The sequence below is a fragment of the Carcharhinus amblyrhynchos genome, chromosome 28, assembly GCF_965287045.1.
Source record: "Carcharhinus amblyrhynchos chromosome 28, sCarAmb.v2.hapA, whole genome shotgun sequence".
Taxonomy (NCBI): Eukaryota; Metazoa; Chordata; class Chondrichthyes; order Carcharhiniformes; family Carcharhinidae; genus Carcharhinus; species Carcharhinus amblyrhynchos.
This window is the reverse complement of record NC_137351.1, coordinates 17,430,547-17,457,228: the sequence shown is the minus strand read 5'-3', so window position 1 is coordinate 17,457,228 and position 26,682 is coordinate 17,430,547. Positions and strand designations below refer to the sequence as shown.

The 26,682-nt window shown below is 45.7% G+C and overlaps 1 protein-coding gene across 3 annotated transcripts in view; it reads left to right on the top strand.

The window, feature by feature from the left end:
- The window catches only part of myo5c (myosin VC), a 104,232-nt gene that overhangs the window by 50,884 nt on the left and 26,666 nt on the right, over positions 1-26,682 (top strand). For all 3 annotated transcript variants that reach the window (XM_080214170.1, XM_080214171.1, XM_080214169.1), the window contains exons 20-28: positions 1,349-1,514; positions 3,826-3,972; positions 5,467-5,631; positions 5,783-5,876; positions 6,944-7,007; positions 13,758-13,938; positions 17,119-17,212; positions 20,722-20,785; positions 23,003-23,083. In XM_080214170.1, the coding sequence (XP_080070296.1) occupies positions 1,349-1,514; positions 3,826-3,972; positions 5,467-5,631; positions 5,783-5,876; positions 6,944-7,007; positions 13,758-13,938; positions 17,119-17,212; positions 20,722-20,785; positions 23,003-23,083 (1,056 nt within the window). The remainder of the gene's footprint in view (positions 1-1,348; positions 1,515-3,825; positions 3,973-5,466; positions 5,632-5,782; positions 5,877-6,943; positions 7,008-13,757; positions 13,939-17,118; positions 17,213-20,721; positions 20,786-23,002; positions 23,084-26,682) is intronic.

Here is a 26,682-nt window from a genome sequence, read left to right as displayed (position 1 = left end):
CAGCAATCAAACTTGGGCTTTATTTTTATCTTTAAATCAGCAGCTAATACGACTGTAAATAATGTTATTCATAGAATCCCTACAGTGTAGAAGAGGCCATTCAGCCCGTTGTGTCTGCACTAATTCTCTGACAGAGCACCTTACCCAGATCCTCCCCCCTGCCCTATCCCTGTAACTCCCCACATTTCCCATGGCTAATTCATCCAACCTACACATCTTGGGACACCAAGGGGCAATTTAGCATGGCCAATCCACCTAACCTTCATATCTTTGGAGTGTGGGAGGAAACCGGAACACGCGAAGGAAACCCACACAGAAATGAGGCAAGCGTGCAGACTCCATACAGTCACCCAAATCCAGAATTGAACCAGGACCCTGGTGCTGTGAAGTAGCAGTGCTAACCACTGTGCCACCATGCTGCCCTGATGTACAGCTCTATAATATCAAGAAACACTTAGAGCAAAATGTTCCCATCCTGCCTGCCACAGGAATCATAGTAGACGCGGACCATGCAAAGGTCTGTTGACCTTGGGAGGGATTTTCTGGTCTTGGACGAGTGTGGCATTGGTGCGTAGTCCATGCTAAATTCTATCTCAGTGTACCTGGACAGGCGCTGCAGTGTGGCAGCTAGGAGATTTTCATGGTAACTTCATTGCAATGTAAATGTAAGCCTATTTGTGAACTAGTAAATAAACTTAAAATTATACAGAGTATAGCCCAAGCTATGAGAACTCTCCATGCTTGCTTCTACCCAGGTCTCTGTCCAGTCCACGACTGACCCATGTCACAGATCATGTGTCTCTTTATCTCACACTGTTTCCCAGTTCCACATTAACTCTTGCTATGTCAGGCTCCCTCATACTACAACAGAGGCAAAAAGAAGATTCTTCTTTGCCGCATGTTTAGTCGTTATTTCTGTTAGTTAGGTTGGCCGATTTCTTAAGTTAGACTTAATTGTTTGTTAATCAAGGGATCACTTCAGGTGGAAATAAAGATTGTCCAATTTTTAGTTGTGTCAAGTGCTCCCTCTCATGGAGATGGGGAAAATAAAACATTGTCAAGGTTCACACTTTGTTCATTGTGGAAAGCTGCAGGAGCTGGTAGTTTGTCAGCATGTGTTAGACGGTGGACGGGATTCTCCGATCTTGTGTACCCTGCCATTGCTGCCAGCGAGGATGGAGAATTTGGCGCTCAGCCAAAACGCCATTCACTGCAGCGGGACTGGAGAATCCTAGCCACGGCCGAGGTCCCCGAATTCTGGATGAAATGCATTACTCATCTTGTGTACTATTCAGAATAATTACAAGTATTTAAAGTGTAATTAATATCTCTGTGATTTGAATTTCAGACACGTACTGAACGCCAGGATGCTAAAACAAGCCTGGGCTGCGGTTATCATTCAGAAACACTGGCGGCGATATCTGGTGTGTCGCCTGTACCAGCTCATTCTGGTGGCCACCATTACAATCCAATCTTACACCCGTGGCTGGCTGGCAAGAAGGAAATATAACAAGGTAAGTTTTAGATCAGAAAAATGGACATGTCGGCTCCAGAAGAGCTAACCACTCTCAGTGGTTAGAGAGAGAACTGGAAAGTGTGTAACTGCAGACACAAAGTACAGAAGAAGTGAATTCTTTCAATATGCAATTACAGATGAGCAGTTAGGAGAGAACTGTTCAAGATGTTAATGGGAGTAAAAACTGAGGATGAGCAATAGACAACTAGTATATTAAATGAATGTCTCCATTAGTATTCCCTATTCAAGCCATGACCTCCCTAAATAGTGATAATTCATGAAGAATGAATACCTTCAACATAAACCTGATGGAAATCCTTAACAATCTGGGACAAGAAAAATTCTGGGAGAACCATTGAACTCTAATGATTTCCTGCTTGATTGGATACAACATAAAGTAGGGCCTGTTTCCTAAAAGATTGGCAAGCCAAGACAAACCCAAACTACTATAGATTAGTGGTTCTGTATAGAGAATAAGTAAAATAATGAAATCAGAGACAAATTTATGATGACCCACTAAATAGATGGGATTCAGAAAGAAAGAGCAGGATTTACCACAGGGGTTCCTGGGCTCCAACATTATGGCCAAATGACAGGTTAGAAGCCCGCACTGCATGAAAAACACACTGATTTTCCCAGAAGTGGCCAGTTATTGGCCAGAGCGCAGATTCACTAAAGACGTTAAACTTAATGTGGCCTTGGTTTGAACAAAGGCAAATGAAATCCAATATCAAGCAGATGCAGAGTACTATACCTCAAAGGTGGCACGGTGGCACAGTGCTTAGCACTGCAGCCTCACAGCGCCAGGAGCCCAGGTTCGATTCGGTCCTCGGGTCGCTGTCTGCACAGAGTTTGCACATTCTCCCCGTGTCTGTGCGGGTTTCCTTTGGGTGCTCCGGTTTCCTCCCACACTCCAAAAGATGTGCAAGTCAGGTTGAATGGCCATGTTAGATTGACCCTAGTGTCAGGGTGATTAGACAGGGTAAATATGTGGGGTTACAGGAATAGGGCCTGGGTGGGATTGTAGAATGGGCTGAATGGTCTCAATTTGCACTGCAGAGAATCTATGACAAATTAGGCAATGCTCATACTCAACAAACATCTTGGAGTAGGTGTGGTTGAATTGGAAAGAGTTTTAGTAGACTGAATCGTGAAGATGTTCGAATACTGTGGGGTAGTGTTCAACATTGCAAGTGAAACACTGAGCTGCATAGCCAAAACGTTAGGTTCATAGAAAATCATGCCAATATTTCATAATGCTCTGCTCAAGGCCTCACCTTCAATAATGTGTACAATCATCAAGATAAACCGTGATATAGATTCTAGAGAAAGGAACAATCTGCAGCATCAGAATACCATTGAAACACTGAGGAGGTTAGAACAATTTTAGCCTTCAGAATTGTTGACTGCAGTGTAATCTTATGGAAGCATAAGCGATGGAAAATAACTTAGGAAAAGATAAATCCAGGACACTAACCTATGATAGTAAAATGGGTAAATTTTGGATTGATAGCGGGAAGTTCATAAAAACAGATTAAATGGACTTCTGGTTGGTGAATGAGCTAAAATGGGTTAAATAAAGTTATTCATTTGTATCTGTCTTGTGTTCTGAATTGTATTAAAACTCCGTACTCGGAAATAAAGCTATTTGCATTCATACAGCACTTCAGAACAACCTGAAGTGTTTCAGAGATGGTGGAAGGGGTTTTCCACATGTGTTCTGGCAGCAGGGGCTGCTCACCATTGTTTGCCAGTGGGATTTTTCGGTAACTTTGGCGTTTCATGTGGCTGATATGTCCCACCTCCGGGGAACCCACTGCAGGAGGATGCCTTCACCGGGACCAGAAGATCTCACTGGCGAGGAGGGTTGGAAAATTTAATGGGATTGAGGGTTATAGATAGGCCTAGTAGGTAGGGATATGATCAGTGCAACTTGTGGGCTGAAGGGCCTGTTTGTGCTGTAGTTTTCTACATTCTGTGTTTAAAATCCAGCTCAATTAACTACTTTTCCACATATAGCTACTAGAGTCATAGCGATATACAGCACGCAAACTGGCCCTTCAGCCCAACCCGTCCATGCCTACCAGGTTTCCTGAACAGAACTAGTCCCATTTGCCTGCGTTTGGCCCATATCCCTCCATACCTTTCCCACCCATGTACCTGTCCAAATGTATTTTAAATGTTAAAATAATTTAACAACTATTTAGTTTAAGCAACTGACTGAATAAGTTTTCTTCTACATTTAATGGAAGTCAAAACCTTAAATCTCGCAAGACGCTGATCTTTCGTTTGTTCAATTTTTTTTACAGATGCTGAAAGATCAAAAAGCGTTAGTGATTCAGAAGCATGTGCGTGCCTGGCTGGCAAGACGCAGATATCAAAGTATACGTCGATTTGTTTTGAACATTCAACTATCTTTCCGTGTCAAACAGCTCCATAAGAAACTGGATGACCAGGTGAGTTCAATCAGCCACTTCTTCGAAAAAATCCACAAGTTTCTGGTGGTCTATTTTCAGTAAGTTTTCAATTCACAAAGGCTTGTGTAATAAAGCCTGCCATCGCCCTGGGAAATCCCCCACAGCCGTTCCAAACGTGCTTCGAACTAAGTGAAAGAAGAAAATGCAAAGAACAATCCCAGTGCCTGGCTTTCCAATTTGGCAATGTTCAGAAAAATGTGGCAAACTTAAGAAATCTTTAGCAGCCAATGTAAGTGGATTTCTGTTAAAACTCCAGCAAGTTGCCTCCTGATTAAAGTTTATTTATGAGTTACAAGTAAGGCTTATATTAACACTGAGAAGTTACTGTGAAATTCCCCTAGCCGCCACAGTCCAGCGCCTGTTCGGGTCAATGCACCTAACCAGCACGTCTTTCAGAATGTGGGAGGAAACCAGAGCACCCAGAGGAAACCCACACAGACATGGGGAGAATGTGCAAACTCCACACAGAGAGTGGCCCAAGCTGGGAATTGAACCCAGGTCTCTGGCACTGTGAAGCAGCAGTGCTAACCACTGTGTCACCATGCTGTAGAAAGGGCATGTTCTGTTCGAAGTAACTCACTAGAAAGGAAAATTGGTCATTCTGTCATTTTATAACACAGCTAAGAAATATAACTACAATAAAAGATTCATTTGAGGGGAACAGTTAATACTGAGGAAGGCTGCCATTAAGAACGTGGTAGCAAACTTGCAGAATTGGTCTGTCAATGGTAAACTAATTGCAATATAGTTAAGTTTAAGGTGGTGCGGTTTCGGTGGGTAGGATAAGGCAGGGTGGGATTTCCCTGCTCCACTTACCAGCAGGATCTTGCGGTCCTGCCAAAGTCAGTGGACTTTTGGCTAGTTTGCCACATGTGCCATGGCAGGAATTGCCAAGCTGGTGGGCAGGAAACCCCAGCCAGGATCCCTATTCCTAGGAAAGGAAGAGTCTGAATGAGGTCAGGGTCAAGGCAGTGTTCTCAGAAGGATCTCCTTTTTGGATGGCGCAGTGATTACAAACTCACAAATCAATAAACACGGCAAAGAAGGTTAGCAAAGCCACCAATAGGCAAACAAACGGACAGAAGTATTTGCCAACTAGCAAGTCGACTTTAGTTACACCGCTGAGGAAACGCTTTGAGTAAAATGCCCTCCAAAGGAGAGATCCTTTTGGGAACCCTGTCCTTTAATTTGCTTCTAATTCCTCTCCTGCCACCCAGCTGCCAGTGGCCTATCAAGTGCCTAATTGACACAAGTTTTGCAGTGGGCCTTCCTGGGAAGAGGGAGGGCTTTCACCAGTGTCCGAGACCCCCATTTCCTCCACAAGCTTCTGTGCAATATCTCTAAAACTATATTGATTTGATCCACCCTGGTCTTGCAGGATGCACTGATTTTAATGGGTTTTTTTGACATACTAGAAACGTACAGAGAGAGATCTCTAACGATATTGGATCTGTGTTTCTCTGTCTAAACCAGAGCAAAGAGAACAAGGGGTTGCTGGAACGTTTGACACACTTGTCCTCTGTTCACTCTGCTGACATGGACAAATATCAGAAACTTGAGGGAGAGTTCCAGAAAGCAGTGGAGCAAAGAAAATTCATCGAGGAGCAAGTGGAGAAATCCAAGGGGCAAACTGAGCAGGTATTTCTCTCTACAGAACACCAAAATCAATCAATATTTACTAATGCAGCCACTTTGAGGGGAAGCAGTTGGGGAGGATTAGATCTAACATGTTCCACTAAAATAGTCACAAAATCTTCTTAACTCAGTCCTCCATTTGCAATTCGTACAGACATTGTCGGAGTTTAGAAAGCAAACGTTATCATTGCAAGCCCAAAACCAGAAGCTGGAGAAGCAACATCAAGAACAGACACAGGAAATGAAAGGTGCGTTCCAGATAGAAATGCTACTTGCCTGCTGTTATCAGTCATTATTTCACAGCTGCAATTTTGTTAGCTGCTAGGTTAGAAATAATTCTAAAAAAGGCCTGAACAGGATCAACAGGCAGAAGAACGAGGTGAGGTGGTGCTTTCCGATTTACATCTTGAGCTATTTATGATCTGGAACACACGGACTGAAATAATTCAACAATAACTTTTCAAAGAGAATTGGATAAATCCTGCAAGGGGAATAAATTGTGGGGGAATGGGATGGCTCTTTGTAAGTGCGGGTAGGGACATGGTGGGCTGAATGGCCACATTCAGTACTATATTGCTGTAAAATCCAGGCAGCAAACTCAGACATTTTATACATTAGGTAGCAGGAGACTTCTGATGATTCACTGCAGTTTTATTTTTATACAGTAGTTCAGCACAAACATTGGTTTCTCCCCTCCCCTCTTCTCCCCTCCCCCCACTTCTCTTCTCCCCTCCCCCTTTCTCTTCTCGGAGGTAACCCATGCAGACACGGGGAGAATGTGCAGACTCTGTTCTTCCCACTTCTGTGTGGGTTTCCTCTGGGTGTTCCACTTTGCTCTCTCAGTCCAAGGATGTGTAGGTTAGGGGGGATTCGCCATGGGAAACGTGTGGAGTTATTGGGATCGGGCAGGGGAGAGGGTCTGGTTGGGGTACTGTGTCAGTGAATAGTGCATATTCAATGGACCGAACAGCCTCTCCTGCACTGCTGGGATTCTGGGGTTCTAATTCCACTCTCTGATGATGTACACCCCCCCCGCCCCACCCCGTGCTGCACTGTGGTGTTAAACCAAGATTATGAACTCAAATCCTGGAGTGGGATTTAAACTGACAACTGACACATTCAGGAGAGAGGGTGCGGCCAACTGGGCCACATTCCGTGTGTAATGAAAACGGGGATCCTTCTTTCACATCTTTGCCTGACTTCAAGGCTGTTAATATTGGAATATGAACCCAGTACGTTACTGAGACAGCAAATTGACACAGAGGTCCATGGTCGATACTGACACAAAGCTTTGTTCAATTGTGTTTATTCACAGAGAAAATGGAAACAATCACACAACAGCATCTTGGTGACTTAGAAAGAGAAGAACGACAAAGGAGGTACAAACAACACGGGATATTTGTATCCTGCCGTGTTCGAGAGCTTTACTCCATTTCCTAAATAACAGTTAGGTTTTCTCCAGCAGTCACCATTGGAAAGATTATCTGAACAAGGACTACAGAATATAATAAAAGCTGGAAATCTGAAAGACAAACAGAACATGCTGGAAATGTTCACCAAATTCCTTTTTAATCCATTTATGGGACATGGGCATTGCTGACCCGCCCGCACTTATTGCCCATCCCGAGTTGCCTGAGGGCAGTTGAGAGTCATCCACTTTGGGCAGCACGGTGGCACACTGGTTAGCACCGCTGTCTCACTGCGCCAGGGACCCGGGTTCAATTCCCTGCTTGGGTCACTGCCTGTGCGGGGTCTGCACATTCTCCCCGTATCTGCATGAGTTTCCTCCGGGTGCTCCAGTTTCCTCCCACAGCCTGAAAAGTGCATTGGCTGTGCTAAATTCCCCCTCAGTGTACCCGAACAGGCTCCGGAGTGTGGCGACTAGGGGATTTTCACAGTAACTTCATTGCAGTGTTAATGTAAGCCTATTTGTGACACTAATAAATAAACTTTAAACATTGCTGTAGCTTTGGAGTCACATGTAGGCTAGACCAGGTAAAGATGACAGATTTACTTCCCTAAAGGACATTAATGAACCAGATGGGTTTTTCTGACAATCGACAACAATTTAATGGTGATTAGTAGATTCTTAATTCCAAATATCTTTTATTGAGTTCAAATTCCATCTGCCATGGCAGGATTCGAATCCGGATCCCCAGAATAACAGCTGAGTTTCTGAATTAATAATCTGGCAATAATATCACTAAACCATCACCCTCCCATGTCTGGCAGCATCTCTGGAGAGAATTAATGTTTCAAGTCTGTATGACTCTTGAAATCTGACGAAGAATCCCATGGATTTGAAATGTAAGGGGCCATTCGTGCTGGCAGGATTCTCCAGTCCCGCTGGCAGCGCACCCCCTCCTGTGGTTTTCACAGTGGTGTGGGGTGACATCAATGGGGAATCCCATTGACAGCAGCGGGACTGGAGAACCCTGCCATCAGTGAACAGTACGCCACCTCCCGCTGCCGAGAAAGAGGTGGCTGGGAGGCTGGTGAATTCCCCCACCCCCCCCCATTCTGTTTCTCTCTTCACAGAGGCTGTCAGATCTGCTGAGTCTTTCCAGCATTTTCTGCTTTTATTAAAGACTACGTAAGGCTTGATCTAAGCCTGTGCAACCACATACAATCTGGAAAAACACACTGTAATTTTAACATAACACTGACTGCTATTACACTTCTGAGAAATCTGTGCTAAATATAACTGAGGACTGTTTGACTACAGGAAAGTATTTAAATATTTACATAGATAACACAGCAGTAATGTTACTGGTCCAGTAACCCAAAGGCTAATGCTTCAAACACTTGAGCTCAAATCCTGCCAACACAAATGGGAGAGTTTAAATTCAATACATTAATCATAGAATCCCTACAGTGCAGAAAGAGACCATTCGGACCATTGAGTCTGCACTGACTCTCAAAGAGCATCTTACTCAGGCCCACACCCTGCCCCATCCCTGTATCTCCATGCATTTACCCTGCTAATCCTCCTAACCTACACATCTTGGGACACTAAGGGACAATTTAGCGTGGCCAATCCACCTAACCTGCGCATCTTTGGACTGTGGGAGGAAACTGGAGCATCCGGATGAAACCCACGCAGACATGGGGAGGACGTGCAAACTCCACTCAACTGGTCACCTGAGGCCAGAATTGAACCCATGTCCCTGGTGCTGTGAGGCAGCAGTGCTAACCACTATGCCACCATGCCAAAACTATCGGATTGACATAACACACCTGGTTCAGTGATCCCCTTCAGGAGGGGTAATCTTACCTGGTCTGACCTACATGTGACTCCTGACCCACAGTGATACGATAGCCTCTCAGCTCTGAAATGACCCAGAAAGCCAGCCCACCACCCTGCACAATTAGGGATGGACTGGCCTCGCCACTGAGGCAATATCAGTTATGTCTTGCTAGTCTTCCCATTCTGAGACTGCATTTAAATAAAAGACATAAGTGTATTTGTAAATACTTGAACAAATTGCTGTGTAATCTGTGAAGAAAACTGCTGTCCGTTTTTAAGCAATGGCATTGGTTCTGTATATGACAGGTACTGAACAAAAATATCAGTCGTGAACTCAAGCTGTGAGCTTTTGCAGGAGTATTATGGTTTTCTTGCTATCTGGGGCAGGCTGGGTTTCAGTAACAGCTGACTGCAGCTAATTGAGTCCCATTTTAGATTTTCATTAATGGGAAATGACAGCAACTCTTTTATCTCCTAGAAATTAAACTACTCACTATACTTCTCATTCACACAACACAAGTGCCAGATAATGACCATCTCCAACAAGAGACAACCTAACCATCTCTCCTTGACGTCCAATGGTATTACCATCACTGAATCCCCCATGATTAACACCCTGGGTATTATCATCGACCAGAAACTGATATGGAATGGAACAGCAATATAAATACCCTGGTTAGAAGAGCAACTCTAAGACTGGGAATTTTGAGGCGAGTAACTCACCTCCTGACTACCCAAAGCCTGTCCATCATCTGTAAGGCACAAGTCAGGGGGGTGATGGAATATACTCCAGTTGCCTGGATGAGTTAGAGTCATAGAGGTTTACAGCATTGAAACAGCCTCTTTGGCCCAACTTGTCCATGCACCAGATTTTACCACTAGGCTAGTGCCAATTGCCTGCATTTGAACCATATCCCTTTAGACCCATCTTACCCATGTAACTGTCTAAAAGCTTTTTAAAAGACAGAATTGTACCAGCCTCTACTACTGTCTCTGGCAGCTCGTTCCAGACACTCACCACACTCTGAGTGAAAAGAATTGCCTTTCTGCACCCTTTTGTATCTCTCTTCTTATCTTAAACCTATGTCCTCAAGCTTTTTAAACTCCCCTACCTTTGGGAAAAGATACTGACTATCTACCTTATCTGTGCCCCTCATTATTTTATAGATCTCTTTAAGATCACCCCTAAGCCTCCTTTATGTCAGGGGAAAAAGTCCCCGTTTATCCAATCTCTTCTTATAATTCAAACCATCAAGTCCCAATAGCATCCTGGTACATCTTTTCTGCTCTCTTTCTAGTTTAAATTCAGCTTCAACACACAAGAAACTCGACAATATGGGTGACTGTGTGGAGTTTACGCATTCTCCCTGTGTCTGCGTGAGTTTTCTCCAGGTGTTCCAGTTTCCCCCCACAGTCCAAAGATGTGCGGGTTCGGTGGATTGATCATGCTAAATTGTCCCTTATTGTGGAAAAATGTGTGGATTACTGTGGTTAGTGGCTAAATACGGGGGGTCATGGTAATAGAGCCTGGGTGGGATGCTCTGTCAGAGTTGGTGATGACTCAATGGGCCAAATAGCTTCCTTCTGCGCTGTCAGGATTCTATAACTTCCAGGAAAACAGCCCAGTTGATTGCTAACCCATCCACCACCTTCAGCATTCACTCCCTCCACTACTGACACACAGTCCAATAGTGTGTACCATCTAAAAGATGCACTGCAGGAACTTGTCAAGGCTCCATTGATAGTTGTTATTTGGAGGGGAACTTGCAGATGATGGTGTTCCTAGGTACCTGCTGCCTTTGTCCTTCTAGATATTCAAGATTGTGGGTTTGGAAGGAGGCTCGGTGAGTTGCTGCAGTGCGTCCTGTAGATGCTGAGGTGCTGATCACTGCTGCTAAAGTGTGTTGTTGAATGGAGAGAGAATGTTGAAGGTGGTGGATTGGGGTGCCACTCAAGCAAGTTGCTTCGACTTGAAGTGTCGAGCTTCTTGGAACTGTACTCATGCAGGAAGTTGCGAGGATTCCATCAAGCTCTTCCTTTGTCTTGTCGATGGTGGAGAGGCTTTGGGGGTGAGTTAATCTCCGCAGAATTCCTGGCCTCTAACCTGTTCCTGTAGCCACAGTATTGATGCGGTAGATCTTGTTGTACGTGGACCTGGTTTCACTGCTCTGTATAGCATTTGACAGCAAAGGGAACAGCCCGAATCTTACTCTATTAGAGATAGATTGCACTTTGAGATATTACAGTTTTCTTTATTGCTTTGTCTCCTGTTTTTAACAAAACTAGGATTCATTTTGTTGTAGGACTGAGGACAATTTTATTTCTGTGCACGACAGCACTATATCACTGCTTACAATTCATTTTGAATTATATGGAAAAAAACAATCTTTCCCACTCATACTTGGGATTTGGCAATAGTAATAGATGTTTAAACTTCAGCAAACAGGACAAGCAAAATTGCTCATTTTAATTTGACTTTTATTGTCACAACACCCTGATTTCTGCCATCATCATTACATAACTGGAACAGTTTATGTATTGACATTGATGGCATCCTTTGTCTCTGGGGGCTGGCGGCACGGTTGTTGAGGATTTTTAAGCACTCAGCAATACCTAACAAGACAGAGAAAAAACAGAAAGTTACGGACTGTGGTCAGGATTCTCTGACCTCGTCCGCGGCTGGGATTTTCCAGTCCCGCTGCAGTGAATGGAGATTCGGCCGAGCGCCAGATTCTCCATTCTCGCTGGCAGCGGTGACGGAATGACATCAGAGAATTCCAGTCAATATCTTCCTGCAATGCACCGCTCTATTCAAAATCTGTGTATCTTCAGGTTTAACGTCATGACAGAGTTATTTGAAACGTCAATTACCCATATGAAAAATAGAGATATGCACAAGGGAGAGACTTGGCAACAGCTAAGGTGAATAGCGCTGCCGCGTCTGAGTCACAAGGTTCTGAGCTCAAGTCCCAACCCCAGGCTTCAGCATAACAATGTGGATTGAGACTGCAGTACTGAGGGAGTGCTGAAAGTGTCATCTTTTGGATGAGATGTTAAACCATCTCCTTGGTCAGGTGGATGCAAATGATTGAATGTCCCTGTTACAGAGAAGGTCAGGGATTTATCCCTGGTGTCCTGCATTAATATAGTGAACATCCATCTGGCAACGGAAGCAACTCTAGCCAGTCTGCCTCCAATATAACAAAGTCAAAATACTGCAGATGCTGGAAATCTGAAATAAGAACAGAAAATCCCAGAAAAACTCAGCAGGTTTGGCAGCATCTGTGGAGAGAGATTGCAGGAGTTTTGTAATGCATGTGGTAGCGCCCCTTCCTCTGAGCCAGATGTTCTAATATTCCTTGTCCGGATGACTCTTCTTCAGGTTTACTATTTTGACTTCAACGCAGGTTTATTCACAAAACTCAGTACAAGTACAGATTATAGTTCTCACTTCAGCATCGAAACTGTTTTTAATAGATGTGTCCTAACCTTTACCCAATTAGTATCTTCTTCTTCCTGCACTTAGTGGTGCATTGGAGGCAGTGGCGGGGTGGTACAGTAATCCAGAGACCCGGGGTCATGCTCTGGGGACCAGAATTCAAATCCCGTCACGGCAGATGGTGAAATTTGAATTCAATAAAAACCTGGAATGAAGAGTCTGACAACGATCATGAAAACCGTTGTCGATTGTTGGAAAAACCCATCTGGTTCACTAATGTCCTTTAGGGAAGGAAATTCTTATCCGATCTGGCCTACATGTGACTCTGGATCCACAGCAATGTGGTTGACTCAGATATGCATTAAGGGATGGGCAATAAGGGATGGGCCAGTCACTGTTGGTTAGCATTGCTGTCCCTCAGTGCCAGGGACCTGGGTTCAATTCTGGGCTTGGGTCACAGTCTGTGTGGAGTCTACACATTCTCCCCATGTCTGCGTGGGTTTCCTCCGGGTGCTCAGGTTTCCTTCCAAAGTCCAAGTGATGTGCTGGTTCGGTGTATTGGCCATGCTAAGTTTTCCCTCAGTGTACCCAAACAGGCGTTGGAATGTGGCAACTAGGGGATTTTCACAGTAACTTCATTGCAGTGTCGATGTAAGCCTACTTGTGACACTAATAGATAAACTTTAACACACATCCCATGAACAAATAATAGAAAAATAAACTAAGGCCAATCTCCATAACTAGTAATTCCTGGACCAGCTCACTAGTCTGTCACCAGAGGCTTTAGGTTGCGAGGTCACCAAGTCCTGGGGTGGGGCTCGAACCTGGAACATCCGGCTCAGAGGAAGGGACGCTACCACGTGTGTCACAAAACTCCTGCAATTGGTTTCAGCTGCTCGAGAGCACATGCCCAATTGTCACAGCATTGCAATACCCTGGCCAAAAAGGTATCCTTGGATTAAGATGACAGAAAGCAGATGATCTGGTCATTGGTTGGTGGGAGTTTGCTGCTGCATTGCTACAACAGCACTTCAAATGTTCCTAGAATAATAGAATCCTTACAGTGCTGAAGGATGCCATTCGGCCTATTGAGTCTGCACCGACCGCAATCCCACCCAGACCCTATCCCCTTAGCTGACACTAGTGTCAAATTTAGCATGGCCAATCAACCTAACCCATACATCTTTGGACTGTGGGAGGAAACCGGAGCACCCAGAGGAAACCCGCACAGATATGGGGAGAACATGCAAACTCCACACAGGCAGTGACCCGAGGTCAGTATTGAACCTGGGTCCTTGGCGCCGTGAGGCAGCAGTGCTGACTGCCGTGCCGCCATTGACGGTTCAGCCCAATGAGGAATTCAGTGGGTATGAAAAGTACTCTGTAATCTTCAATGCAGCTTTCATGCTGATCGGTGTCACTCCAACTCTTGTCCTTTTACAGAAAATTGGAGAATAATTTTCAGATCCAGAAGGAAGACTACGAGGAGCAAATAAAAGCACTGATCGATGAAGTCAAGCATCTACAAAAAGAAAGAATCCAGTTGCAGGAGCAGGTTCAGGAAGAGTACCTGGTAAATGATGGTCTTCGGAAAGATATGGCACAGCTGGCAGATGAAATACTGGTAAATCTGATTAATATTTTGAAGGCTTGAATTATCTGTTAATTGTATAATGAGATAGATGCAGAACAGATCCAGCATCTTAGAACTGGGTGTCCATGAGGTGCTGTGGGCCATCAGCACTGGTAAACAGCTCCAGCTTGGAAACACCAACCTGTAAATGAGTGGAAGAGGACACCCCAAAATGGAGATGTCCTCTCTCCAACTTTTTAAATTTAAAAATAAAGAATAGAGCCAGAACTAGGGGAGTGGAATCCTTCTTCCACAGGTTCACTTGTGACTGTAGCCACAGGGGAGGATAGCCACTGCGTGGAGCACCGACCCTCTGATCTACCTTTGGGAAGCCACCTCCAGACAGCAGCCCTCTTCCCCATTCTCCCTCCACCTTCACTGCTGCCGGCGCCACCTAGAGGGCCAACTGGAAAATCCCGGTTTGGCCTCTGATGATTGGTCTTGTGTGGCCATGGTCAGGTTCAGTGAGATACCTGCCGCAGGCAGACAACCTTACCGCTGCACCACCATTCCCCCCTTCCCCCAGCACCCGTTTCATTCTCCAGCAAAATGGCCTTGTGGGGTGGGAGCAGAAGGAGGGATGGAGATGGAGAATTGACACTGGTGGAGGTGTTATTTTTAACCAAGTCCCAAAGATCCTGCTTTCTGCCAACTTGGCGGATCTCTGATGTTGATTCAATGATCTGTCTTAAAGGGTGCTCCTGTGAATATCCAGAATACCCATAGAATCCCTATGGTGCAGAAGGAGGCCCATTGTGTTTGCACCAACTCTCCGACAAAGCCTCATACCCAGGCCCTGCCCTCGTAACCCCATATATTTACTCCATTTGCCCCAATCTACACATCTTGGGACACTATAGGGGGCCGCCTTGGATGCCTCGATTGAACTGCCTCCACCACACTTCCGGACAGTGCATTGCAGAACCCAACCCCTTGCTGTTATAAAACCCCTGCAGTACAGAAGTAGGCCATTCGGCCCATTGAGTCTGCACTGACCACAATTCCACCCAGGCCCTATCCCCATAACCTCATGCATTTATCCTAGCTAATTCCCTGGCATGAAGAGACAACATATCATTGCCAGTCCACCTAACTCACAGAGCTTTGGACTGCTGGAGGAAACTGCAGCACCCGGAGGAAACCCACGCAGACACGGGGAGAACGTGCAAACTCCACACAGACAGTGACCCAAGCTGGGAATCGAACCTGGGTCCCTGGCGCTGTGAGGCAGCAGTGCTAACCACTGTGCCACCATGCCGCTTTGTTGACAAAGGGTGGGATCCTCCGGCTGTTCACGGCAGTGGGATTCTCCGATCCCTCTGCAATGAAGGGAGTTTTGGCAAACTCTCCGTCCGCACTGGCAGCGGTGACATGGCATAAACAGCCAGAGAATTCCGGCCAAATCAGTTTCTCATATCACATTTGTTTCTCTTGCAAATCACTTTAAATCCGTGCCCCCTCATTCTGAATCCTTTTACGAGGGAGAACAATTTCTCCCTATCTACTCTGACCTCATGACTTTAATCATCTTCTTCTCCCCAAGGCAAACAGTCCTAACCTCTATCCTCCCGACTGAAGTTTCTCATCCCTGGAACCATCCTTGCAAACCTCTACTTGTAACAATTTTTTTAGCCTGACATACCTGGAAAAGAAAATGAATCAAAGGATACCAGTTCAAGCAGATAATCAGTTTTACAGAGAAGTCCTGAAAGCGATTGTATTTTTCTTTTTATTTGTTTTTGAGATGTGGACATTGCTGGCAAGGCCAACATTAGTTGCTCATCCCTAACTGGCCTTGAATTGGGTAGCTTGCTGGGCCACATCATTATTCCCATGAAACTTATCTCCAAACTCCGTGGCCTGGGCTCCTCCCTCTGCAACTGGATCCTGAACTTCCTAACTCACAGACCACAATCAATAAGGACAGGCAACAACACCTCCTCCACTATCATCCTCAACACCGGTACCCCACAAGGCAGTGTTCTCATCCCCCAAATATACTCCTTATATACCAATGACTGCCAAGATCTACACCAAGACTGTAAGGAATGACAGAAGGTCATGAATATAGCCCAATCCATCAAACAAACCAACCTCTCATCCATTGACTCTGTCTACACTTCCCACTACCTCGGCAAAGCAGCCAGCATAATTAAGGACCCCACGCACCCCAGACATTCTGTCTTCCACCTTCTTCCATTGGGAAAAAGGTACAAAAGTCTGAGGTCACGTACCAACCGACTCAAGAACAGCTTCTACCCTGCTGCTGTCAGACTTTTGAATGGACCTGCCTTGCATTAAGTTGATCTTTCTCTACACCCTAGCTATGACTGAAATACTACATTCCGCACTCTCTTGTTTCCTTCTCTATGAACGGTATGCTTTGTCTGTATAGCACACAAGAAACAATACTTTTCATTATATGCTAATGCATGCGACAATAATAAATCAAATCAAATCATTACTATTGATCTGGAGTCATGTGCAGACCTGACTAGGTAAGAGTGGCAGGTTTCTTTCCTGAAGGGCGCTGGTGAACTGCGTGCTTTTGAACTATTAGATTCATCCCGTCACAATTAATAAACTTGTTTTTGTTTAAGTTTATTTATTAGTCACAAATAGGCTTACGTTAACACTGCAATGAAGTTACTGTGAAAATCCCCTCATCGCCACACTGCAGCACCTGTTTGGGTACACTGAGGGAGAATTTAGCACGGCCAATGCACCTAACCAGCGTGTGTTTTGGACTGTGGGAGGAAACTGGAGCACCCAGAGAAAACCCATGTAGACTTGGGGAGAACTTGCAAACTCCGCACAGACAGTGACCCAAACTGGAATTGAACCCAGGTCCCCGGAGCTGTGAGGCAGCAGTGCTAACCACTGTGCCAGCCCAAGTAATAGTCACAAACCATGGCATGGCATAGAAAACACCATGAATTTTACCCGAAATGTTGAACTTTTCTCTTTACAAAAATTTATTAACCAGTGTTTTGTGATTTTGTTGTAGATTTACACAATTTGCAATTTTTAAACAAAATAGACATCTGCAGCGTTAGGTTTATGGTTACACCGGTAATCTTGGCCCAATTATCAATCTGCGTGTGATGATGGCTGACTGTTAGAGTTAATATTACCTGGTTAGGAACTAACAGGTAGCACAACTTTTCACAGGTAATCCCGAAACTTAAAGCGGACATTGCAACTCTGGAAATAAAGAGCCAAGATTTAGAAATGAGCCTGCAAAAACAAAGAAAAGAAATGAGAGGTAAAACTGCCCAGGTATTCATGCAACTGAGCATTAAATACTCGGATAACAAACAAATTACTGTGGGTGCTGGAATCAGAAACAAAGATAGAGCATGCTGGACAAACTCAGCAGGTCTGACAGCATCTGTAGGGAGAGAAACCAGAGTTAGTGTTTCCAGTCTGTTTGACTCTTTTCCAGCTCTGATGAAGAGTCACGTGGACTTGAAACACTGGCTGAAATTCTCCCCAAAAAATTCAGAGTCGAATGTGAGTGAAAACTGGAATAATTCACGCTGGCTTTTTTCAGTGGGAGTTCAGGGAAGAATCTCCCGCGCTCTGTGAAGTGCAGGGGCCGCCGGCGAGAGTATTATTAAGTATCAGGAGGCAAGGCCTATTCCCGCTGGGGAGGTTGAAGTCAGCGCGCTGAGCGGGTCATTGCACACATGCCGATCTGTCAGTGCGCTGCTGGCTTCCCGATTCCTCGCCAGCCCCGCGATCCCCGGAACGCCCCGGCCCGCTTACATCTCCAGCTGATCCACCTAACCCCACCACCACCTCCACAGCGGCGACAGCCCGCCCCAGTTGCAGGCCCCCCTCCTTCCCTCACTGATCCCTATGCAAAGTGGTAGCGGGTCCACTCCCCCCCAGCCCCCCCCCCCGTGATTGCCCCCAATATGACTCATCCCTTGGCACTGCCCCATGTCTGATGGGCAGTATTGAGGTGTCCCGTAGGCATTTTGTCCCCATTGGGCAGTGCCAGAGGGTACAGGCTGGCACTGCCAGGGTGCCCATGCCCGGGGGGGGGGGGCACCACCTCCCCCACACCTGACCTATGCAGGACCCCGCTTGCCCCCCCCTTCACTCCAGCACAGTCGGGCTAGTTCTCCACCAGTGGGGAGCTGAATCCTGCAAGAGTGAAACACTCTTATTGGGGGAGGGGTGTGTGGGTGGGGCGGGGGAGGCAGAGGTTAGCGGGTCTGGAGACTTCAGTTCCACTAATCACATTTAAAATGTATTTAAATAAGTATTTAGATTACTTCCATGCCTCCCCGCTGATTTCCAGCATAGAGCAGATAACACTGGAAACGCGGTGCTGGCAGACGCTAGTGCAGTAGGATGGGAGAATTGCAGCCACCAATTCTGTTTTCTCTCCTTGCAAATGCTGTCAGGTCATAGAATTCTTGCAAACCAGACAGTTTTGCATTATTAGAGAATCCCTACAGTGCAGAAGGAGGCCATTCAGCCCATCGAGCCCACACTAACAATCCCATCCAGGCCCTATCCCCATAACCCCTGCTAATCCGTGACAATTTAGCATGTCCACTCAAACTAACCTGTACCTCTTTGGACTGTAGAAGGAAATCAGAGCACCCAGAGGGAACCTACGCAGACACGGGGGGAATGTGCTAACTTCGCACAGACAGTGACCCAAGCAGGAATTGAACCCGGGTCCCTGGCATTGTGAGGCAGCAGTGCTAACCACTGTGCCACAGTGCCCGTGAGTTTTTCCACTGTCCTCTGTTTTTGTATTATATACTTGGAACAAGGTGGTAATTCTTGGGGCACTGGGATGTTCCTGTCTGGGGCCAACTGTACAAGCTTTATGAAGAAAACTTTGCAGAAGCTGAATATGTGTTTCTTGTTCTCTCTCACCTGCCACTTTTCGCTTTGAGCTCTTTATTCCCAGAACAGGTCATTCCCTTGTTATTAAAGATTTCACATGAACTCAGGAAATGTGGCATTGACAGAGCAAGGGATTTGTGAGTTTTCAGTTCTGCAAGGCCCACTATTGGGGAGATTAAGTTGCCGTATCACCAGGGGAAAGCTCAAGTCAATTTAATAAAGTTCCCTGTTTCCATTTTCATTACTTAATAATCTTGGAGATTAACTTCCTTTCTAGAAGATTTTTTTTTGGGTGAAATTGTACTCGCTGTAATCAGGGGAGGTGGGTCGGGGGGGAACTAATATTGAACGATGGAATGTCTCTCGAGTTTTGTAACTAATGTCAGCATCAAACCTTCCCAGTTTCTGTGGTAACAGTCTCTGTTCAGCGCAGATTCGCTGAGCAGAGACCGATAACCAAGTTCTGCACACATGAGGACACCCTCAACCGGGATCTTGGGTTCATATCACACTATCTGTAACCCCCATCATTTGCCTGGGCTTGCAAAATCTCACTAATTGTCCTGTCTGGAGACAATATACATCTCTTTAACCTGTGCTCTCTCCACTCACATTGTCTGCACCTTTAAGACTTGATTAGCTGTAAAGACTCACATTCTAATCAGTATTCTGTAAACTGAGTGTTATATGCTCTGTTTGTGATCAGAACTCCCCACTTACCAGATGAAGGAGCAGTGCTCCGAAAGCTAGTGGCGTTTGTTACCAAATAGACCTGTTGGACTTCTTACTGTAACAATTGGATGCAGAGTAAAGCTCAGTCTACAACCCTCCCTAATTTATGCATTTGTACAATGTGCAGTTGTTGCCTTGTTACAGAAAGGGTGTAAAGGCAATAGACTTGGTGCAGAGAAGATTGACAAGGATGATATGAGAAAAGCATGGGGTATGAACATCAGGGTAGAATTGACAGGCTGTGTGGTGCATCAGTCTTGGGAAAAGGCTAAGGTGTGACCAAAGACGTCTTGAAGATGATTTTGAGATATTAAAAATTGATTTTGATTTAGATTGAGTTTAAGTGGTGGAGCATTAGTACAGCATCATATTATTATGCAGCTCTCACATAACTATGACAACAACAAAATAAATATATCTCCCTCATGATCAGCCACTGGGATCATCAGATGTCCCAAAGACCAGGATAACAGCAGCCAACAGCGCTAATGCCCCACTAAATCCAAGATAACACCTGCCAAGTACAAGTTGCTTGCATCCCTTTAAATTTAGATGGCCTCAGATTTGGCAATCAGAGTATGAAACAGCTGGAAGGGTCAGAATTTCAGAAATGAGGATTCTAATTCGCAACAGGGGGCACGGTGGCACAGTTGTTTGCACTGCTGCCTCACAGTGCCAGGTACTCGTGTTCAATTCCTGCCTTGGGTGACTGTTCGTACTCGTGCCTTGGGTGACTGTCTGTGTGGAGTCTGCACGTCCTCCCCATGTCTATGTGTGTTTCCTCTGGGTACACCGGTTTCCTGCCACAGCCCAAAGATGCACAGGTTAGGTGGATTGGCCACGCTAAATTGCCCCCTAGTGTGCACGGTGTGTAGGTTAGATGGATTAGCCACGGTAAATGTGTGGATTTACGGGGATAGCGTGGGGTAGAGGGCAAGCGTGAGATGCTCTGTCAGAGAGTTGGTGCAAACTCGATGGGCTGAATGGCCTTTTACACACTGTAGGAATTCTATGAGTCTATGAACATTGAAAACATGTAGACAAAGCTGTCTTACTAATCCTTTAGCAGGATTGGGAATGCTCAGGTTCTCCAACAGCATGTAGCACAGTTACAAGCAGTTGCAATCTACAGTCAATATTATAAAATTGTATAAACATCTTGTATTTTAACAGAGAAAGTGGAAGAAATTACAAAACAGCTCCTTGGAGGGTTAGAGGGAGAAGAGCTGCGGAAGAGGTATGACATTTTTTTTGCCTCAGATTTGGCATTATTACCAATAACCATTACACCTGCCATTGAAGCACGGTGAAAGGTTTGGGGAATGAATGGAACAGGAGTGGGCCATTCAGCCCATCGCGCCTGCTCGTATTTTGAGCTAAACAGTGTGACATGGAGTAATATTTAATTTTGCCGCCTTGTGAAATAAAACTTTGACTCGCCCCAAGTAAAATTAACGGCAGATCAGCACTCCAGCTCAGATTGTGAGATTTTGTCAGTGAGAGTTTGTGTTTGTTACCGTTTATTTAAAACCATTGCAAACAAAACAAATTGGCTTCCGGTGGTTTAATTAAACCATCCTGTTCAGCGACATCCATTTATTTACAAAATAACGCTTGATAATGCTTTTTTCAATCAGTAACATACCTTTGAGTGCTGATAACACTAATTAACTAGTCACATTCTCTCTTTCTATGATGCTTAAAATGGTATTTCGCTGTCTGCGATATTGTAATACACTCTGGCAGTACATGTATTTGGAAGAGTTTTTCCTCTCAGCTTGTATGAGAGAATTCCCTTAGTTCTCATCTGTACCTTTTTCTATTTGATGTCGAGACTTGTCCCTCTCTCTCTCTCCCTGGCCAGGCTCTCACATTCTCCCCTCATGAAGCCACCCAGAACTCATGCTGCCATTCCCTTATTTGCACCCAGTCCAACTCACTTATCTCTCCCATGCTTAGTGACCTACGCTTGCTGCCAGTTAAGCAACACTTCAAGTTTAAAATATTCAGCTTTGTTTTCAAATCCCACCATGGCCACGCTTCTCCCCAATCTCTGTGATCCTGCCTGCCCCACAATCCTGGGAAATATCTAATTAGAATCGTAGAATAGAATCCCTGTAGTGCAGAAGGAGGCCATTCGGCACTGACCACCATCCCACCCTGGCCCTCTCCCCAGGGCCCCATGCATTTACCCCAGCTGGACCCCCTGACACTATGGGGCAATTTAGCATGGCCAATCCACCTAACCCGCACATCTTTGGACAGTGGGAGGAAACTAGAGCACCCGGAGGAACTCGCACAGACATGGGGAGAATGTGCAAACTCCACACAGACAATGACCCAAGCCGGGAGTTGAACCCAGGTCCCTGGTGCTGTGAGGTAGCAGTGCTAACCACTGTGTCGCCCCTTGTATTGGCCTCAACTACTTTTTGTGGTAGTGAATTCCACAGATTCACGATTCTCTAGGTGAAGAAATTTCTCCTCACCTCAGTTCTAAAAGGTTTACCCCTTATCCTCAAACTATGATCCCTAGTTCTGGACTCTATCCAGTCTATCTCTTCCTTACTGGCTTTTCCAGAGAGCTGGACTGACTCTTCCTGACTGTGAATAGGCCGGAATTCCACAGCCGTTCACACACTGCCGCCGTTGCCAGCGAGAACGGAGAATTTGGTGTTCAGCCAAATCTTCATTCACTGCAGCGGGACTGGAGAATCCCAGCCACAGGCGAGGTTGGGGAATCCAGCCTGCTAGGAGAAAAAGGAAACAGAGAAAACAGAAATAAAAAAGTTGATGTTAAAATACAAAACCATGAAATAAAAGTTGATGCTTCTAATGAACAGTGCGGGGACAAAAATAAAACAAAGGGCTTTTAACAAGATTAGGAAGAAGAGCCAATTCAGAAGAAGAAAAGGACAAAGAACAGAAAAGAAGTACAGCACAGGAACAGGCCCTTCGGCCCTCCAAGCCTGTACTGATCATGTCTGCCTATACTAGAATCGCGCACACTTACAGAGTCCGTATCCCATTCCCATCCCATTCGTGTATTCATTTGGATGCCCCTTAAATGTCACTATCGTACCTGCTCCACCTCCCCATTCCAGACATTCTCCACCCTCTGTGTAAAAAATACTTGCCCCACACATCTCCTTTAAACTTTTCCCCACGCACCTTTCTACCCTTGGAAAGAGCATCTGACTATCCACTCTGTCCGGGCCACTCATGATCTTATAGACCTCTAGCAGATCTCCCCTCAACCTCCGTCGTTCCAGTGAGAGTAAACCGAGTTCACCCAACCTCTCCTCGTAGCTCAGCCTGTTGTTTGGCCACATGATAATGCCATCACTCCACTGGGTTCAGTGAACCTGCACCATAGGTTGGTTGATTTGTTACTGGGAAGGTTAAATGTATAAATAGTTGGTTGCATGACATATTTTTAAAATAATGCTTCACTTAGGCTTTCGCCGGAGGACATGGAGCAGCTAAATGAAGATGGAGAGCTCTGGCTGGCATATGAAGGATTGAAAAGAGCTACCAGGTGATGGAAAATAAATGACGTCTTGTTTCATTTAAATTAATAATGGAAGTTGCAGAATAATGTATCGGTGTTTCTACAGTAGCCTAGTGTTTACGTTGGTGTATTACACTTATACATAAAGTTTCAAGTTAGGGTCACAAGTAGGCTGACATTAACACTGCAATGAAGTTACTGTGAAAATCTGCTAGTCGCCACACTCCGGCGCCTGTTTGGGTACACCGAGAGAGAATTGAGCACGCCTAATGCACCTAACCACATCTTTCGGACTGTGGGAGGAAACCGGAACACCCGGAGGAATTCCACGCAGACGCGAGGAGAACTTGCGGACGCCGCGCAGACAGTGACCCAAGCCGGGAATCGAACCCGGGTCCCTGGCGCTGTGAGGCAGCAATGCTAACCACTGCTAATTAAAACCTCTGCTATCGAACCACTAAATATAATACTTTATAAAGCTAGTATAGTATGACATCCTTGGGATTACTTAGTTAAGTTTCTCTGATTATTTTAGTGCTCATATAATTTAGTGTGACCCGTTTTGGAAGGTGGTTGTAAAAGCTTTGGGTGGATTTAGCAGGTCCAATCAGCCTCGGGCACAAACCAGTTATGGTCACAAACTCTCGCAACAGGCCCGTAATGGGATTTGTGCCAGCGAGATTTCAGAACAAAACTTCCTCTCCCCGCCATCCCCACCCGTCAATGATCTGATCAGGCTCATGCCCAAAAGGGGTGTGAATTGTAATTTTAAATGCATAATGATTTTAAATACATTATCATTTTATTAAATGTCTTTATATGTCATAGTGTCCGGCCCTGTTTAATCTCCCCTCCGTCCTGCCAGTGGCATGATGTCGCACCGTCACAGCTCACAATTGGGTTTTGAAAATAATTGCCAGGGGTGTGACTTTGGGGAGCAGCAATGGGGGCTGGGGGGGGAGGGGGGCTTCCCCTTATGTGTTGGTGGGGCCCAGTGGTTGATTAGGGGGTGGGGATTGTGTATGCATTGGGGTGAGGGGAGCTAGAGACCATGAGGGATGGTGCCAGTGGGAGACGGTGGGTATGGAGGCTGTATGGGGAAGCGGGGTGGATGCCTATAAGGAGGGGATGAGGAGTTGCACCCCATTGCCAATGAAAGGGGAGAGGGTGGGGTTTAGGGAACCCTGATTCTTGTGTGGTTTGGGGGGTTGGTTCCCAGATCTTTGAGTGGTGGTGTGGGGGGGTTGTGCATCTGTGTGTGAAAGTTGAGAGTTCTCCACTTAACCAGCAGGAGATCCCCATGTCTGTGGTTAGTGGTCCCAGTGTCCGCGGGGGGTGGGGGGAGGGAGGGGGGCAGTTTTAATTTACCTTTGAGATTGGAGCACCCTTTAAAACTGACGTCCCAATCTCAGAACCCTGCCATTGACAGCACGGTCAGACCCCACCCCCCCAGCTGGCTGTATGATTCTCACCAGCACTGTGAAATGGCAGAATGTTGTTAAATCGGGTGAAAGGTGTCTGTGAAGCCTGCGAGTTTCACACAGCTTTTCCCACCTGATCCAACACCCTGTGCAGTTTAAGGAAAATTCCTCCTTCTATTTCTTTGTTGCATTCCCAAGCGGTAGTGGTGGGCTTGTATGAATGACTGGGTTTCACGCACAAGTTAGACTGTAATGAGCTCAGGAGATGAGGAATCAGTTCCCAGCACTTTGATTGGAGAAGTGAACAGACAGGAAGATTCAATTACAATTTCCTGGGAGATTATTAACCAAAGGGATTCTGTCCCTTTCCCAGTGTTTATATGGATATCAAATTTTTGTAAAGGTTAAACTATGGACTGGTTTGTACATCCCCAAGTTTCATTCTTAGTACACAAAGTTATCTTGAATGTATTTTATCCTTTGCACCTTTTATGTGTTAAAACAGCGGGTGGTCTTAATGTTTCAGTGGTATAGCATCAGGTGAGATTGTGGAAACCTTGGGGGGATGGGGTAGGGGAATGTTAGAGGCATGCCCACCTCTGGGGCATCCAATCCTGGCAAAGGTCAGCATACTCTTGGCAAGGCTGTCACATTCCCAGCAGCAGCAGGGTGGGAAAATCCAACCATTGCTATAAGGCTGATTGAAATTCCTGAGGTCATCGCATGACCTGAACTCCTCCATCCCTGAAGTTACAACCTAGGCTAACTGACTTTAAGCCGGATGTCCTTTCTTTGACAGACACCAGCCTGATGTTTGCTTTCCCCCTCTCTGCAGCCATTCTGCTCTCTTCTTGGCTAATTTCCCACATCCCTCCTGCCTACAGTTGATATCTCTCCAGCCTGTTGCTCACAATGCCCATTCGTACTGAGCCTTCCAGAGAGCGACTGCTGCTCGGTTCCTATTTAACTTCTTCCAGATAGCTTCTCCCCAACTCCATTGTCATCCTTGTGTATCTAACCTTCCATACATTCTGCGCAGATCTCTCTTTGATGGTTCCCTCTGACTTTCCTGCTTTCCCTTTACAATTCTAAGCTGAAAATGGGATCCCCCACCCCCGCAGTGTGATTTGCAGAGGGCGCCCGCCATTGGACCAGTGGCAGGATCATCCGACCTTCCGCTGTCAACAGGTTTTCCTCTTCAGCTGGGGACTGAACAGTGAAGGGAAGGCCATTCAGCCCGCATGCAGCATTAGCCAAATTTGGCAAGTCTTTCCTATCTTCAGTTATAAAGCGAGGCTGGATAAACTGGGACTTCTTTCTCTGGAGCGTAGGAGGCTGAGGGGTGACCTTTTAGAGATCTATAAAATAATGAGGGGCATAGATGAGGTGGATAGTCAATATCTTTTCCTAAAGGTAGGGGAGCCTAAAACTAGAGGGCATAGGTTTAAGGTGAGAGGGGAGAGATACAAAAGTGTCCAGAGGGGCAATTCTTTCACACAGACTTTGATGAATGTCTGGAACAAGCTGCCAGAGGTAGTAGTAGAGACGGGTACAATTTTGTCTTTTAAAAAGCATTTAGATAGTTACATAGATAAGATGGCTGTAGAGGCATATAAACCAAATGTGGGCAATTGGGATTAGCTTAGGGGTATAAAACAAAGGGTGGCGTGGACAAGTTGGGCCAAAGGGCCTGTTTCCATGCTGTAAATCTCTATGACTCTAGGACTGTACCATAAAGCCCTCCCCTCCAAAACTTGAATTGAATTTGGACAAAGGATGCCTCTCTCCATCCCTGTTGCTTCAATTTGTCTTAATTCTTCTCTCCTGGCTTTCTCTTCTCTTTTTTCCCTTCCTCTCTCTCTGCTCCCTCTGACCTCTATTATTCACACCGTTTTTGCTATCCTTCCTCTCCTCATTTACTACGCCATCATGCTCTCCCTCCCCACATCGCCTCTTGTCCCATCCCTCTCTCCTACTTCCTTCCTTTCTTCCCTGACCTGGGCCCTCCCCCACTCTCACTCTTTATCCATGCCCCAGCACAACTCTCTCTCATTCCAACCTCCTTTCCCCTTCCTCCCATTTTGTCTCACTGCCCTTCATTCTTTCTCCTTCCCCTCTGCCATCTGGGGTCTAGTCACCCTCGAACTTGGCTTGACTCCATTCATGTCCTAGGCTGTCATTGCACAGCGTCATGGGAGATCAAGA